General features: G+C 43.0%; 1 protein-coding gene across 1 annotated transcript; it reads right to left on the bottom strand.

The window, feature by feature from the left end:
• Positions 1-5,192: 5,192 nt before the first annotated feature.
• On the bottom strand, positions 5,193-5,516 carry LOC145802489 (uncharacterized). The gene has a single exon (XM_082895214.1). It carries the CDS (start codon positions 5,514-5,516, stop codon positions 5,193-5,195), a length of 324 nt encoding a protein of 107 aa, XP_082751340.1.
• Positions 5,517-17,206: the final 11,690 nt, after the last annotated feature.

The raw sequence follows: 17,206 nt of genomic DNA on the forward strand, positions 1-17,206 counted from the left end.
CGGTGCTGTGATGGTAGGTGCCACCTTAAGCGCTGTGACGACGCCATTTTTGGTTATTATCGCCGATATGTTGACATGGTGATGGCATGAAAGGTACCATACTCACTTCTACTTCCGTTCCACTAGTACTGCTTTGATTCACTTTTTTCCATTAACAACAACTAATAACTGTGAATTCTCCATTTGCAGATCACGTGGCAGCCGTGAGCGGTGATGCCGGCTGGGATATGGGATTAGTATGTCGGGTCCTAGGCTACTTCTTGATTTCAAATCTTACTGGAGGGCCTTTTCTACCGGACTTGGTATCTAGGAGAGCAGTTCATGCGCCAAACACTGGGCCTACCTGCTCCGGTCGTTCTTGCCCCTCATCCGGTATCCATGAGGATAGCTCGTAGCCTCCTAGTTTACGCTATTGTACATTACATGGCGGGCAAGACGCCGATTTCTTCCGAGGGGTCGGGGACTATGCAGCCTTTATTTGAACTCATCTCATGCCACCCTTGACCGGAGTTCGTACGGGAAAGGCTGCAGGTGCCCCGGTGGCTGGAGGGACTGCTCATGCTGCCGAGGTTGATATTTGTGGGGCCCCTCCTACTGTACATGTAGCCAGTTGGCTAGCGATTCTGACCGCGATCCCCAGCTGGCGATTGAGCAGGTTGGCCTATCAGATTCCAATAGAGTCGCTGGAAGGAGAGCATGGGTACGTCAGGGATCTTAACGCGCAGTAGGTATGGACCTTGCTTTATTGTTTGCATTTCACATTTTTCTTTTTTGCATATTGATGTTCAAACTCATTTGCAAACGCCAATGGAGTACACGGACAATCTCCTCCAGTTGGTCACCTCTCTGGTCCAGATGGTGCGGAGGAGAGAGACGTTGCTTACTCTCAATGGTAACCAGGTATTCTCCATTTTCCTCACGTTCTAACCCACATTGATTTATACCCATACAAACCCTGCCTTATACTGTTCTGATACTCTGTACTGCTCTGTATTGATTCTGTACTATATTGATTCCCTGTTTCTTGCTTTTAGCCTCCTTCTGTACCTGTGGAACTAGCAGTATCGGCAGTGCCAACGGCAGCTCCTCCAGTAGTTAAAATGAGAGGCAAACAGGCCCCAACACATGTCCAGGATAATAGTCGAGGTCGAGGTAGAGGTAAGGGTGCCTGAAGTCAGAGCAACGAGTACCACACAAAGGAGACCTTCTCCTCATTGGAGTCAATTTTGAGTGGAAATGACGCCGAGAGGCACCGAGGAGATGGTGAGTAGGCGCTCTGAGTTTAAGAGTGAGGACGCTGATATTAGCTCGAGGACAGGGAGCGAGAAGGGTGCCGAGAGCAGCTCTAAGTTAGGAAGTGGAGAGGGCGATACCGGCTCTAGCTCTGAGTCCCACTCTTCTGGTGATAGGGGCGCCAAAGGTGATAGTGCCGCTAAGTTCCCTTCGCGAAAGAGGACGAAGAGGGCCTCTCGAGCTACTTGATGCGACTGATGCAGATTTTGTACTCTTTTGCTTATTTTCTTTTATTTTGGTAGTTAGCACCTGTATAGCTTTAGATAGGACTTTACTTTTTATTTTCAAATGCTTGTACACTTTTTGTAAAAAACTATGATCGGGGTAAGTACCCTGCAGTTTCATAAAACAAGTTTTGTTTTGCACAGCATCTCTGGATGGCACCACACTTGCACGAAATTGGAATTGAATGTGTAAAATGCTTGTATATGAATGACGTAGCTGGATATTGAGCCGACAACTGACCCAAAATGCAACATATGACTTGATAAATAAAAAATAAACTAAAAACAACCTAAACATAGCTATTTACACTTGCTAGAAACAAAAGACTCAAAACAAGACCTCAAATCCAAAAGACAAGAACAAAGCACTACTGTGTAGTTGCCTAGCCAACAGCATTGGTTGGCCAACCACCTGAAGGGACAGCCAGCCAAAGAGGGTGGCCGGTCGGCCAAGTGTTGTGACTGGACAACTGGCTAACAGCTGGCATCCACTCACACAACCTTATCCTCTATAAAAGGTCTTCATTCGTTGTTTCTTCGACAGAACTCCACTTTTGCTACTGTTTCCTCTGAAAATGGAGATATTTCTTGTTGAGAGGCCCAAGGATTGGATAGCCACTTTGGATGGCACAGAAAAGTAAATTTCTAAGTTTCGGCATAAACGCGCTTTTTTCATTGAATCGTACTTTGCTTTGCTTTCTGTTCCTCCATGTCGTGGTCCAATGTTGGAACCCGGTTATGCATGTATTTCGCTTCGAGGCTCAAGAGATGTGTCTTACACTCAAAGAATTTTAGGCTTTGATGGAGTCTCGGCACGGCGAGGAGATCATGCCTCAACCACGTTTTGGCCATGCACAGGCTTTAGAACGGATGTGTGGGCTTACTTTACCCGAGGCTCGATCCTTGGCTCACGACGGGGAGTTGGACATACCCGGCTTGATCCACCGGTTTCGAGTATTGAAGACAGGGGTGACCTTATCTGGTGAGGTTACCGCCAACATGCCCTCTGTTTATGCATACTTGCACACTTCCTTCTTGCCCCTAGTTGCGGTGGAGCCGACATTGGGTTGATTGATGTGACCCAACTTCTGAAAGAGGGTAAGAGTTGCATTGCTTTGGCACTGATCAAGACCCTGATTGGTTTAGATGCTTTTCATCGGTGAGAGAATACTCGGTTTGTAGGGAGCCCACTACTTCTCTATGTATGTTTCCCACCCTTCTTATTTATGATTTCTCATATCACTTGACACTCACTCTCTATTTTCCTCTTAAAACCCTTTCCTTACTTTTCTCTCAACTCACATATCTCTATTCTTTAATCTCTCTTATTTTTCATCCCTTCCCAGGTATGGTTGATGGATAAGATGAAGATGGTAGACCTTTGCCTCGAGTGTTCGGCCAGAGCCTACTTTTTTCGACAGCAGCTAGTGGACTTCCCCTCAGAAGGTTTGTGGTGCGACTAGATGTGCAACAGATCTGCGGCTGACATCACTTGGTGCTGCCTCTGGCTTAACCTGACTGAGATAGGCTATAGCATGTCCTGGTAGCCAGGTATACAGTTGATTGGCCTCACGCACTGTGTGTTCTATTTTCCATTCTGGTTCAGATGCTGGTTTGGACATGATCCCACCTGCCCAGAAGAATGGGTGGAATACCAAGCTCCATTTTCCATTCATGGTTCGCACTTTACTCAATACCTTGTTTCTTAGAGGACGAGAGAGCTTCCGGCCCCTACCCCTAGCTTCAGTTACGCCCTTTCCGGAAAATGCTTAGGTTGGCTCAAGGATAAGACATAGATTGGGCCAACTTTGGCAGCAGTAGAGCCTTCCACGAGCATGAGCAGGAGACATAGGACCACCTGACTTATCCATGCCCCTAGTTTATTGCTTTTGTCTTTTCTTTTCCAGTTTTTATGATGTGAAAACAACTTTGATTTTAACCAGAGAGCTGGAGAATGTACTTGTGTCGAAATTAATGGAATTAAAGTTGTGAGCAATAAAAGTTTTCCGTTTTGGTCTAAAATGGTCTGTGTTGAGAAAGGTAAAATTTTGAGAAAATCAACTTTATTAAAACTTTTCAAAACAATTTTCAGAAACGATTTGTACCTGACACACACGAAATCAGCCCTTAAGATGTACAACCCCTTAATCAGAAGATCATAACTATCATAACTGCATTCTCCATCACTACTTTGTCCTTGCAATTGACCTTTCAGCCAAATGGAGGTAACGCAACCCAGCTAACAAATGGAAAAAGATGAACCGACCAATCAATTGAACAGGACAGCCGAGTTGGAGATGATTATAGCCAAACTTCGGAATGATGTTGCCTACGCATCCTAAAGATGGGACTCAGGCCTTACGTAGCTCGGTTCAGGCTCACTTGAGTATTAACTCTGTTCTTTTGCACTCTAACTTTTGCTAAAGCCGCCCTTTCGAGTTTTTGACCTTGCTAGCTTAGTTTTTCTTTGTTTATAATTTTTCATGCTCTAACTTTGCCTAGGTCGCCCTTTCAAGTTTTCGGCTTATCGAGCCTCTCAAGGATAGTATTTATTTAACTTGTTCATATTAATTGGCTGTGAGAACTCCAAGCCATCTAGACCTATAAGAACAATCACTCATTCTGACCAGATAGATTTGATGATGTAAGGACCAGTCCAATTAGGTCTGAACTTGTCCCTAGGGTCATGAATGGAGGCTCGGTTGTCTTTCAACACCATATCTCCTTCTATGAGATTTCTGGATTTGACCTTCTTGTTGAAGGCCCTGGCAATCCTACGCTGATATCCTTGGATGTGATATGACGCCTTCAACCTCCTTTCGTCAAATAGCATCAATTCTTCGACCCTGCTCTACTGCCATTCCACCTCTGCTAACTGGCACTCATCCATAATTCTCAACGATGGTACTTCAATCTCAATCTGCAGAACAACTTCCATCCCGTATACTAGAGAATACGGAGTTGCCCCTACAGATGTTCGAATTGACGTTCTGTAGCCCCAAAGTGTAAATGGCAGTTTATCTGGCTAGTCTTTGTAAGTTGCCACCATCTTCCGTAAGATGTTCTTGACATTCTTGTTAGTGGCCTCAACAGCTCTGTTGGTCTGTGGTCTATACGTTGATAACTTATGAAAAGCCATGCTGTATTTCTCAAGTAGATCTACCACCTTTTTCTTGAAATGCAAACCATTGTTCGAGATGATCTCATTTGGCACCCCCTACCTACAGATGATGTTTTTGATAAACTTGGCCACATGTGATGCCTTTAACACAGAATAGGACTAAGCTTTCACCCACTTGGTAAAATAGTCGATTGCTACCAAGATGAATTCATGTCCATTCAAACACTTTAGCAAAACTGCCAAGATGACATCAATTTCCCAGACTGAGAAAGGCCACGGTGAAGTCATGTTATAGAGCCTTGACGGTGGTATGTTCATGCGATTAATATGGATTTGACACTTGTGGCATCGCTGAACAAAGTCAATACAATCCTCCTCCATAGTTGACCAATAATAGCCTTGCTTGAGGATTTTTCGAGTCAGCATCATACTGTTCATGGGTGCTCCACACTTTCCCTCGTGAATGGCCTCCATGAGACGTTTCGGCTCCTTTTACTCAACGCAGAGCTTGTGCATTCCCAGATAACCTCTCTTGTACTTCTACAAATGATGAACTAGATGGCTAGACGCCGTATTCCCGGTTTATCCTTGGCATTTGCCCCTAGTGGATACGTATCCTTTGCTAGAAAATTCCAAATATCGTAATACCAGGGGTTTTTGTCTAGAACCTCATCTATTGCAGCAATGGTCTCATAAGTAGACATGTACTTATGTTCCATGATAATCAGATGCATCTTGACTCCAAGTGGGATGTCCACCATAGAAGATAGAGTTGCCAATGCATTAGTGAACTGGTTGGTCTCTCTCAACAGATGCATAAATGTTAGCTTCTCAAACCTCAGAATTAGGATATCTAGGGTTTGATAATAAATCTTCATGTTCTCTTATTTGACCTTCCATTCTCTATTGGCTTGAGAGACATCCAAATTTGAATCTCCAATGACATCCAATCTTATTGCCCCTAGTTTTAGGACAGCTTCCAATCCAGCGATACACGTCTCATATTCTATTTCATTGTTGGCCACTCTGAACTAGAGTTTGAAAGCTAGAGTTATGTGAAAATCATTTGGTGCTATCAGCAACACGCCTATCATATAACCGTATTGATTAGATGCTCTGTTAAAGTACATTGTCCATGTTTTCTCTTCCACCTGCAGAATCTCCTCATCTGGGAATAGGTACTCTACTACTTCATCTCCTTTCACGAGGTGGTCTGCCAAAAATTTCGTTGCCGCTCTCCCTTTGACTGATTTGAGCATGACGTACTTGAGGTCAAACTCAGAGAGGAGATGCAACCAACGAGCTAGCCTACCTGTAAATGTTAGTTTCTCAAATAGATATTTGATGGGATCTAATCTCGAACCAGAATTACAGAGTGAGTTAACAAGTAGTGTCTCAACTTCCTCGTTGCCCACACTAGAGCTACACAGACTTTCTCGAGGGGAGTATAGCAGGTCTCATAATCCAGCATCTTCTTGCTCAGATAGTAAATTTCTTCTCCACCCCAGCTTCAGATTCTTGAGCTAGCATGCACCCCATGGTCGAATCTATTACCGATAGGTACAAGATCAGTGTCTTCCCCGGCTCCAACGGTGACATTACAGATGGATTCTGGAGGTACTGCTTGACTTGTTCGAAGGTGAATTGACATCGAACATCCCATTGGAACTTCTTTCATTTCTTCAAGAGACCAAATAATGGTTAACAAGTCAAGGTTAATTTTGAGATAAACCATCTTATGAATTGGACTTTGCCCAGAAAGCTGCGCACTTCCTTTTTAGTCCTTGGTGGTGGCATTTCTAGGATGGCCTTGATTTTGGATGAATCTTCTTCAATTCCCCTCTACATAATCAGAAATCCCAGCATTTTCCCTGTAGTCATACCAAAGGTGCATTTCTGCTCTTTAGATTTGACAATCATGTCGTCCACATACACCTTGATATCCTTGTGGATCATGTCGTGCAAGATTGTGGTCGCAACCCTCTAATATGTAGCCCCAACATTTTTCAACCCAAAAGGCATGACTCTATAGTAGTAGGTACCCCATGGTGTGGTGAAAGCAGTCTTTTCTGTGTCCTCCGGTGCCATCAAAATCTGATTATACCCGGAAAACCCATCTATGAACGAAAGCAACGCGTGGCCTGTGGTGAAGTCTACCAGTTCGTTGATGTGTTACAGTGGAAAGTCGTCCTTCGGACTAGCTCTATTCAGATCCTGGAAGTCAACGCAGTCTCTGATTCTGCCGTCTTTCTTTGGAACCGGTACGATATTGGCCAACTAGGTCGAGTACTCGGACACCATTAAGAAACCCGCATCAATCTATTTGGTGACCTCTTCCATAATCTTCAACGCCCAGTCTGCACGAACTTTGTGAAGTTTCTGTTTAACTGGTTGGGCCTCAAGGTCAGGAGGGATCTGGTGTCGTACAATCTCAGGATAGACTAGGCATGTCTTCGCAAGACCACGCAAAAACATCTTTGAAATCGTTTAATAAAGCGATTAAATGCTCACGTTCCTCTGAAGGCAACGTAGACCCGATCTAGACCAAGCGGGGATCCTCCTCTGTACCCATGTGAACGCGCCTCTCCTCCTCTTGGTCAACCAAAATTTTCAAAGCCTGAGGAATTTCTTCCTCTTCATTTATCTCAAAATTTTGAAAATCAAGAACAGTGCAACAAACTAAAGGCACAGAGAAGTAAGTAAAGTTTACTGCATTCCCATTAGTAAAGTCCAAGTGCTTTGTTATAGTTGACTCAAAAGAAGAACTAAAAGAAGACCTCGACCGGACTTTAGCATCCGAGTTACTACCCCTGGGAGTACTAGACTCAGACTCCTCAGAAGGACTCGAATCTAATCCTGACTTAATAGACTTGGTGGAATCAGGTTCAGAATCATCATTCTATTCAGAACTGCTAGCGGTGCGCTTCTCAAACTGCTAGACTAGGCATGGAACCTCGACTACGTCGACGATGAGACCGGAGTAATCTGTAGCTGGTTTATCCCCGATCATAAAGATAGTAACACTATCCCCCAAGTTAATGGGCTCAGCCCCAGCGTTGGAGTTAATCAGCAAGTCAACCAGTGCCATTCCTAATAACTCCTCCTCATTAACATCGAGGCTTCCGTTCCTGCCTTGTTTTGTTCCAACACTCGGGTCAATCAACTTTTCCTCTTCTTTATTGTCCGGTAACTGGTGATCAAAGAGGATCTCAAATTCCTTGTACCTTATCTAGGTCTCATGTTCAATCTATGGTTCTGGAAATGCACAAAAAGGAAAATCCTCACATTGGCAAACAAAGCATCCGTACCGAGTTCCCCGTATTGGCTTATGGACCAGTTCATATTGCCTCCCGGACCTTTTTGCTTTAACTCTTTCTCTCAACTCATCCCCTTTTCTTTTTCATCTTCTGTAGTTGGCTTGTGCCTCAGCCCAAGAGCATAGGGGTTGTGACTTATCTCTCTGGCAACTATGTCTCCTTGTCTGCCACTTTCGCCCAGTCGCGATCCGGGAATGTGTCCCTGCTTATTCACCATATAGATGGATTGGGCACTCACAGAGTTCCCATCATCTTCTTCCATGAGAGATTGTACTAGTCGGGTCTCTGCCAAGGAGAAGCCAGAAATGAACACGTTCTTTTCCCATGTATTGTTTCTAACAAGGGTGTGGTGGTTCCTGGGGGAGGGTGGATCGAAGAATTGCCATAAACAGTTGCAATCCCACTATTGAAAGGATATTTCACCAGTTAGTGAACCATTAATGAAATTGCCCTTATTTGGTACAACCACGGCCTTTCCAAGAGCAGGTTAAAGGTTGATGGCATGCTCGGATGGGCCAATCAGTATTTGGCTCTTGAAGTCCCCATGACATCTCGGTTGGTATTGCCATAGGCTTGAACAGCTTGAATTGTAGGTGTGAAGTCAGCTGGCTTCAAACCTATAGAGTAGACCGTTCTTGCCGGACACACATTAATTGTCGAGCTGGTGTCCATTAATACCATCGGGATCCACTTCTTCTGGCTCTCTAGCGTCACATACAGGGGTCGGTTGTGGTTAACACCCTTAGGTGGTAGCTCTTTGTCCGTAAAATATGACACCGGACAAACATTCCCTAACGTGACCAAAGACACCAGTTGGTCAGTGGTGGTGTCAATAAGCAGCTTAGTTCTGTTCAATGCCTCTAGCAACACCTGTCTGTGCTCCTAAGAAGCCATTAGCAGCCCCCAAATCGATATATTCATCTAGATCTTTTTAAGTTCCTCTAAGACCAGGTCTTCCTCTACGTCATTCTCCTTTGATTTCTCAGCCTCTTTCCTGAGGATTCTAGCTAATCTAGAGTCAGGGGTTTGAAATACTGACCATTTTGGGTTATGTGGTTAATCTCATTTGCATACCACATGTCATTAGAGGTATCGGCTTTCTACCCTTCATCAATATATGCAAGGCTCAGATCACTGTCTTCCCACCATTCCCCTGCAGCCATTGCCAGGCCATTATCAAGCTCCACCCGGATCGTATTCACATCGCTCTCTTCATTGGCATGCTACTAATCTTCCGTAGCTGATTCAATCTCGGCCATCCGATATTGTCTGAGTTTCTTTGGCATCTTTCCCTTGCTACCAAATTCCGATTTAGACTTTCTTAAGGTTTGGACATCATCTGCTGTTAACTCAGCCTCTTCTTTCCTCTTCCCCTTTCCCTACTCCTGGTCTATTTTCCTCTAGATTTCCTCTATTCTTTCTCGTTGGAACTGCTCCAACTCTCGTTCCTTCTCAGTCATTATCATGGCCTCAGTTATACGGACGGCCTCAACCTTGCTATTGTCACCCACTTCTTCTCCTTTCACAATCTCCTGTGCATGCTCCTTCATATCTGATTCCCCTTCACTCAACCACCCATTGCTAGATTCAGGTTGGCTTGGATCCCACCACCTAATCTGTATGCTGCCCACATCCTCTTCTTCAAACAAGTAAAGGTTCTCCAGATCTTTCTCTAATTCTGCCAGGTCTTCTTCTAATTCTTCCAGGTCATTAAGACCTTGTTTAGGCCAATCATCAGATTTTGCCCTAGCTCATCTTCTCTAATGGCGTTGATGCTAAACGAATCTGGCAATATGATCACAGGCTTTGGCTGGTCAACATCCACAATGTACTGGTTAGGGTCATATTTTTCTGCGAGTAGGGCTCCCTTCTCTATAACTTGGGAGATAGGCAACCCCTTCTCTAATGCATTCTTTATTTCTTTCATTTTCGCCACCACGGGCCCAGATTGGGTTTTGGTTGTTATATCCATCACACACATATCCACGCTTTCTAGAATAATCACCTCAGGCTTAGGTAGATGGGATGGGGTGATATATGCACTAGGGTTGAAAATGGGCGATAGTGGATGGATAAGGTTGATGTTTCCAGGTGGGGGGACTCACTTGTGGGCAAGAAGTGGGTTTGTGATCACATTTGGTTTGGCAGGTGGGCCTATGGTTTTATTGTCGATGAGATCTTGGATCTCATGACGCAGGAGATAGCAACTATTAGTGGGGTGACCGTGCTGTTGATGGAAAATATAGTATTGGGTGGAATCATGTCTAGGTGGGAGTGGGTCAAGGAGAGGTTGAGGGTCAAGGGGCTTGAGGTGTCCCTTTTCTATTGTCAATTTAAGAGCATGGGCTAGGCTCATGTAAAGGGAGGTAAAGGTCCTTTGGTTTCGGTTTGGGGGACCTGTGGGTTGTGAGGTTGCACAGGCAAAAGGAATGGCCATTTTAGATGCTGTGGCGATGATACTGATCTCAGCAGGCCGAGGAATAGTGCTATTGCTAACATTGGTATTCTGGGTAAATGACCTTTTTGCTGGCTCACTAGTTCTCTAAATGATGCATTTCTTAAATGCACATTCAATTTGAACACCCAACTTGTGCAGAGAACTAAATGTAGACAGTGGCGCTACTATCATTCTTTGTAACATGTCTGGCTCGATATTTTGAACTACCAATTGGACTTATTCTTTTTGTGAGGGCTTGTTCATCATTCTGGCTGGCTTTGTCCTTCATTTTGCAACAAAATCAATGAAGGGTTACTCGGGATTCTGAGTGGTTGCCTCCAACTCGCTGATTGCTACTTCTATTTGAGTATTGTATGAGTATTGGTTAACAAGCCCCTTAGACAGTTCGTCCCAATTTCACTTAGTCGAATCCTTCAGTTTGGCGTACCAGATAGCTGCCACGTCTGATAGAGTTCTTTCGAACAGTGACAGTTTCTGAGCCGAGTTAGGCCTATTGGTCTCAAAACATCTGAGAAAAGACGAACATGTACAATGGGATCCCTACTACCATCAAATCTATCGATGTGAGGCATTTTGAACTTTTTCGGTAACTTGACAGAAGTCGTGGTATAACCATTTTCAATATCCGAGATGGAATTGAAGCCTTGAGATTTCTTGAGTGCCTTCTCTAGCTTAGTGATTTTTATCAGAGCTGAATCAATATTGTTAATGTCAAAGGGAATGAGTCCCTCGTGGGGCTGTGCTAGAGGCCTAAAAGTTGGAGCCTGTGCTAACATCTCTTGAGTATTCGAGATTTCTAGATTTTCAACTGGTGGCGGTAAATCAGGATTTGGCTAGATAGCCGGGACTGGATGTACAGTAGATGACGATGCCCTAGATGAACATCGTATTTTAGCAATGGTTTCATCTAGAGCAGCAATTTTGTGATTCAAGGTATCCATGGTTCTTTGAAAAGCATTCATCAAAATAGCAACCTCTTATGGACTTTGTGCCATGACAGGTCTTGGAGAGTTAGCTATTGGCGAGCTAAGTTGGTGAGAACAAACAGGTGACTGCTGAGTGAGTTGTGCTAGTGATGATAACTGCCTGCTTCTTCTTCTTCGAGTAACTGGTAGGAGAGAGACTAACGTGGGCTAACCGTTGACAAGATCCTGCCAGAGTGAGTCCACAAAACTTGGGGGATATCCGGTCCGTCTGAAGCTATGTTTGCAAACTACGTAGCAAAAGAAAAAGAAAAAGAAAAACAACAATCAACAATCACACAACACTTTGGCCTAATTTGCAACAGACATAATGATAGCTAAAGTACTATATTTCCCACTGAACTCTGCCCCCAAAACTGATATCAACTTGTACCACTAATATGAACATTTCTATACAGTTTCACTGTAAAGCACATACCAAGTAAAAGAGAGCCAAAACACCCCTGTGGGAGGGGTAGGGTTACCCTGTCCTAGATTTTGACATGATCTAGGCTTTTAGTACTTCAAGTAAGTAGTTTCACAACATCCTTTATATGGGTGAGCATCCTGTTCGAAGTTGGAATAGTCACTATGGCTTTCTTATGTGCTGCTAGGCCAAATGGTTGAAAAGGTACCTCAGCAAGATTACCTAATATACCTTTCACACCTAACAGCGAGAAGTGAAAGGAGGATCAAACGGTAGGACGATAATCTAGGTCTGAGGGTTGTGTTTCCAACATGGCAAAGCCCACGACCAACCAGCCTTTTGGCAAGCTTTTTAGGCAAGCCCCCGGCAAGCCGTCTAGGAATAATAGATGAAGAACACAATGACTTAGAGTAACAATGCAAATGCAACGAAAAAATATATATCTATAAATAAAATGTCACACTTGAAGTTCAAGTCAAGTTCTCAAAGTCCCTAGCAGAGTCGCCAAAAACTGTAACTTGCTTTTCGTATTTCTTGGAGGGGTTTAGTCTCCTCGGATACGATAGCCCTACAATTCAGACTCCCGTGGTTCTAAATCTGATTACCCAAGTGCAATGTGAAATAGATAAACACAAATGAGTCCAAATTCGGAAAATCTTTTGAAAAATCAATTTTGAATCAAAAGTGCCAAAAATAGACTACTTTGCAAGATTTCAGAGTCACCACCTAAATATTTTTGAGAAATTTAGGAAACCCGTGACTCGTGCCAAAGGCCACTTGTCTGTCATCACCAAAGTATCTCGGCTCGAGAACTTATGTATGAGAGGGGAAGGTCATGAATTGAGCACACTACTCACCCGATCAAAGACCGGCCTCTACTAATCATAATGTGATTTTTATGTACAGTATATGCTCTTGTTCCGATTATTATGCTATCTTTACTATGTGATACACACTAGTATAGACAATTTTTCCGAAATTGGAACGCCTTGATTTCAAGTTTGTTTGAAAATTGTTTCGAATATGTACTACTTGAAAAAGTGATCTCATATGTACACTAATCAAATCATTCTAATTTAAGCAAAAAACCTCCATCCACAGACATTCAAGAGATATATCACCTAAGCACTTAGCCTCATGGGACACATGCTTTTTATGGCAACAATCATAGGCATGCAATATGCTAAAGCAAAATCGCTCACCTGTTACACCAAGGCAAGCCAAATAAAACAAAAATAAATAGAAAAATGCATGATCCTAAGCAATGCAACATGACTAGTGCAACACACACAAAATGCAACTATCGGATTCGACTTCCTAACATAACATATAGATCAATTTCAAGGCATATGATAACGCATGTATTCAAGCAAGGAATTTGAAATTGACATTTGATTAGTATGATGAGTCGAACACTTATGTATGCAAAAGTGGATATAAGTCATGGAGAATGCTAAGGAAAACAAGATGCTATATGCTATCCATCATAAGCAAGCAAATAAAAGGGAGAAAGAAATGGCGGTTGGAAGACATACACAAATTATTACATATTTGCCCTCGCGCAGGGGGGTCTGAATGAATGTCCTAATTTAGCTAATTATTACAACACCGAATTACTTAACTATTTAACTTGCTATTACAAATTCAAAGGAATTTAACTAATTAATGAACTAGCTATTACAGGCTTCAAATAAATCTACTAATTAGCATTAATTTCACGAGCCATGGGAAGTAGAGAAGAGCGTATGCATGAACGGGAATAACCGCCCGAAAACACCTCTATTTTGCTGCCCGAACTGTTCTATTTTGCAGTCAGAAAAATGATTTGTTTTAGCCTCAGCCTCTGCTTTGTTCTGCCATGAAAATGGTACTGTCTACATAAAATAAAGTGGCTAGCTGGCCTTGAAAAGTGGTCGGTCAAATGGACAGGTGGCCGGCCAGCCACTGTTTTGGGGGTCTGCCCTGCTGTAACAGAAAATAAACGGAGCACAAACAGAATGTTTCCAGGGGATGTTTGTCCTCTCTCCCTCTCTCTATCATGAAACAGATCAAGGGAGGGGTAGACTTAATTCACAAACCATCAAATGATGCAAACTCGTTGTGTGATGATCTATGAATCGATGGGACAAAGTCTCAATAAATGGAAATAAAAGACCAACGAAACCTCCTCCCTATCACGAAGTTGCCACAAGGGAAGTGGTAGACGTTGATGCTTGAGCCACTATCATCACTAAATAGTATAAAATGACTCAAGACTCAATGAGTGCAATTAACATCCAATTGAACCCGACTTGATTTTATTCTCTTGCTTTTTTTTAGTTCCGATTTTATTAGCCCTTTTTAATTACCTTTCCATTCTTTAATCATTTTAGTCCAAAAATGAGAGTTATGTCCACTAATGAAAAGAAGTGTCAAACAAGAAGTTCTTGGCATGAAAGAGATGTAATGCCTTGGTAATGAAACTCTGAGGAGATTAAACCATTAAGCATGGAAGGTCTTTTTTGCATGCCTTAAACAACACTCGTTTGAAACGATTCTCAAACAAAGAAAACCAAGAAAGAACGGAGGGTGTAGAGGTGATTATTACAAGTGTAAGTACATGCGTGAAAGCTATGAAAATAAAAGCTATCAACTCAAATAGGTTGGTGTCTAAGGCCTAAACCACCAAATGCATGAGGACTACAACACTACAAGCGTACTATGCAAAGCATAAAAGAAATAAACACACTAAAACAGTCCTAAAATGAGTAAAAAATGGTGCTGGAATTAGTATGAAAAAGCCAGAAAAAGTGAGCTAAAATAGGAGAGAAATAAAGCTAGTAAGTAAGCCAAAGAAAGGGGTGGCTAACGCCTCCATTTTTGGACGTCAAAACCACATATTTTAGCCTTTAAAACTCTGAAAATCAGTGACCAAAAGTTGAGAAAGAAGTGGGAAACACAAGGATAAAAGCTTGTAGAATAAGGTTCAAAGAAAGGTGGTTAACCCCTCCACATTTGGTATCTTTAAGTCATAAGTTTCAGCCCATAAAAACAGTTGGAAAATAGTACAAAAACAATAAGAAAAGAGAGGGAAGAAGTAGTGTAAAGATGACCAAAGTTATACCTCTTGAAGATAGGTTACTCTTTGATTCACAAACCAATAAGTGATCACCTCAAGAGTTGAAATTTTAGCTCAAGAACCTCAGCAAGAAGCCACAAATTTTTGGTGTAGGAAGCGTTGGTGTAGTGTATGTGTGTTGCACAATATATATATAGAGAGAGACAGACAGACAGACAGACAGAGACAGAGACAGAGACAGAGACAGACAGAGAGAGAGAGTATTTTTCAAGAATTTAAGCTTTGGTAATTTTTTCTAAACTAAAAAGATAAGGTATGGTCAGGTATATATTGAAAAACTGGCTGCTATCTCGGAAATATCTGTATTGAGATAGCTCGTGCGGTGCATGCACATGGGGGGATAGCTGGCAACAAATATCTATTCTGCTAGGAAACATGGCCTGCTGGCCAGGTAGGGGATGGCCGGCCAGCATTTTTTGGCTAGCTAGCCACCTGTTGGCCAACAGGCTTCTAGGTGGTCAAGTGTGGAAAAATTAGGTTTTAGCTCAAAGGGGGTGCAAGGTTTTTAGGCTATGAAATTGAAAACGAGGTTCCGTGCTGAAGAAATCAAACATTTACACAGCGCAGTAATTCATCATCGAGTGATCAACCTGAGGCACCCAAGTCTTAAGGGCAGTAAAAAAATGGGGTGTCTATACGCTCTAGCGACCAAAAGACCACTCGAGCAGTCTCAACCTAAAAGTGAGACTAGGACTACCAAAACGTTAGCCAACCTTCTCGGTTCCTCTCCAACACCCAAAAGTGCAAGATGACCTCCCGGAATACCCAAGGATGTACCAAATGGAATAACCACAAGGGAGAATGGATAACAACACAAGTTTCACAAGGTTTAACAATGAAGATGACACACTATGGTAGCCAAATATAAAAACTAAAATTTGGAGCCAAATGCAAGTCAGCTCTAAGCAGTCAACTAACTTGGCCCGCCTCAACCAAGTAAGCTTACTTTTATAGTCGAGTATGTTGTGGATCATACGGCATAAATGAGGGCCCAACTGTGGGTAAAGTTTCCATAAATCAGAAGATGGGCCCTAGAAGAGTATTATAAAAGGAGGAACATCAGTCAGAAGAAAGGTATGTGAGAATAGAGGAAGTAGCTTGAAATAGAAGTAAACTAGAAAGAATACAAACCTGTCCAGCAGAGTGCTAATTCTGGCACCCCCGACCGGAGTGTTCATCCCCTTTTCAGGTAGCAATCAGAGGATCATCGACATCTGACTAGATTCTAGAGTATTTCTAAACCACCTTCACCACAATTGGCACCATCTGTGGAAATACTCAAGTGCATCCATGGCGGGCATAACAGATGATCCTTCAATAATTGCTGATGGCGTTACACCAAGAGATGACATCACTCCAAGAAACATGATTGGACTGGAGAATATCACCGCACAACGGGCCCTGAACTTCGACCCAGTAGCTCAAATGTCACCCTCAACTTCTGTGCAAGAGACTGTGCAAACAATCATGGATTAAGCAAAGCGAAATGAACAGCATCTGGAAGATATGATGGCTGAGAACGAGCACTTGCGCAAGGAATTGGCCCTGGAGCTAGCCAAATCCCAACAGGCCGCACACCATGACCGGGGTCAATCCCCATAAAAGAAGGATGATCGACAACGTCGACTTCGGAAACATGATAATGGCAGTGATTCTGACTCACCACCCCAGGAACCCAGAAAGAAGGGACGAGTCGATGAATCTAGCTCATCCGAAGGAAGTATATATGTACGGCACAGGCGAGGGAAAGGCAGTGATGATTCGGATGAAGAAGATAGGCACGACCCTTTCATACGACGCATTGCAAGGGTTGTGCTGCCTAAAAAGTTCAAAGCACCGACGTTCACCTTGTATGACACATTGGGAATGTTTCAACCTGGTGGATGATGCCTGCAATGATTCCATGGCCATTACCGCCTTTAAGATAGGATTACATCTTGATAATCCTTTCCACAGCTCACTGACTAGATGGCCACCCAAAACAATTTGGGCGTTAATGAAGAAAGTTGAGGAATACAGTAAGGTGAAAGACGATGTCCTGTGTGTCAAGGCCAGATAGAAAGTCATTAAGTCGACTACATCTGGTCTAGTTCAACCGATAAGCTCCATGGCATCAAGGAGCCCCAAACCTCAGACTCGGGCTAAATGAGATAAAAGGTGTGATTCGAGCCGTTCAAGCGATCCGTGTTCGCACTGTTCAAACAAACAATATCAAATTGGTAGCAGACGCACAAGACGTTTGGACAAGAAATATATGGAATTTTTTTTTGGGTGGACAAGAAATAT

The sequence above is a fragment of the Camellia sinensis genome, chromosome 11, assembly GCF_055761805.1.
Source record: "Camellia sinensis isolate YWXY chromosome 11, ASM5576180v1, whole genome shotgun sequence".
NCBI lineage: Eukaryota > Viridiplantae > Streptophyta > Magnoliopsida > Ericales > Theaceae > Camellia > Camellia sinensis.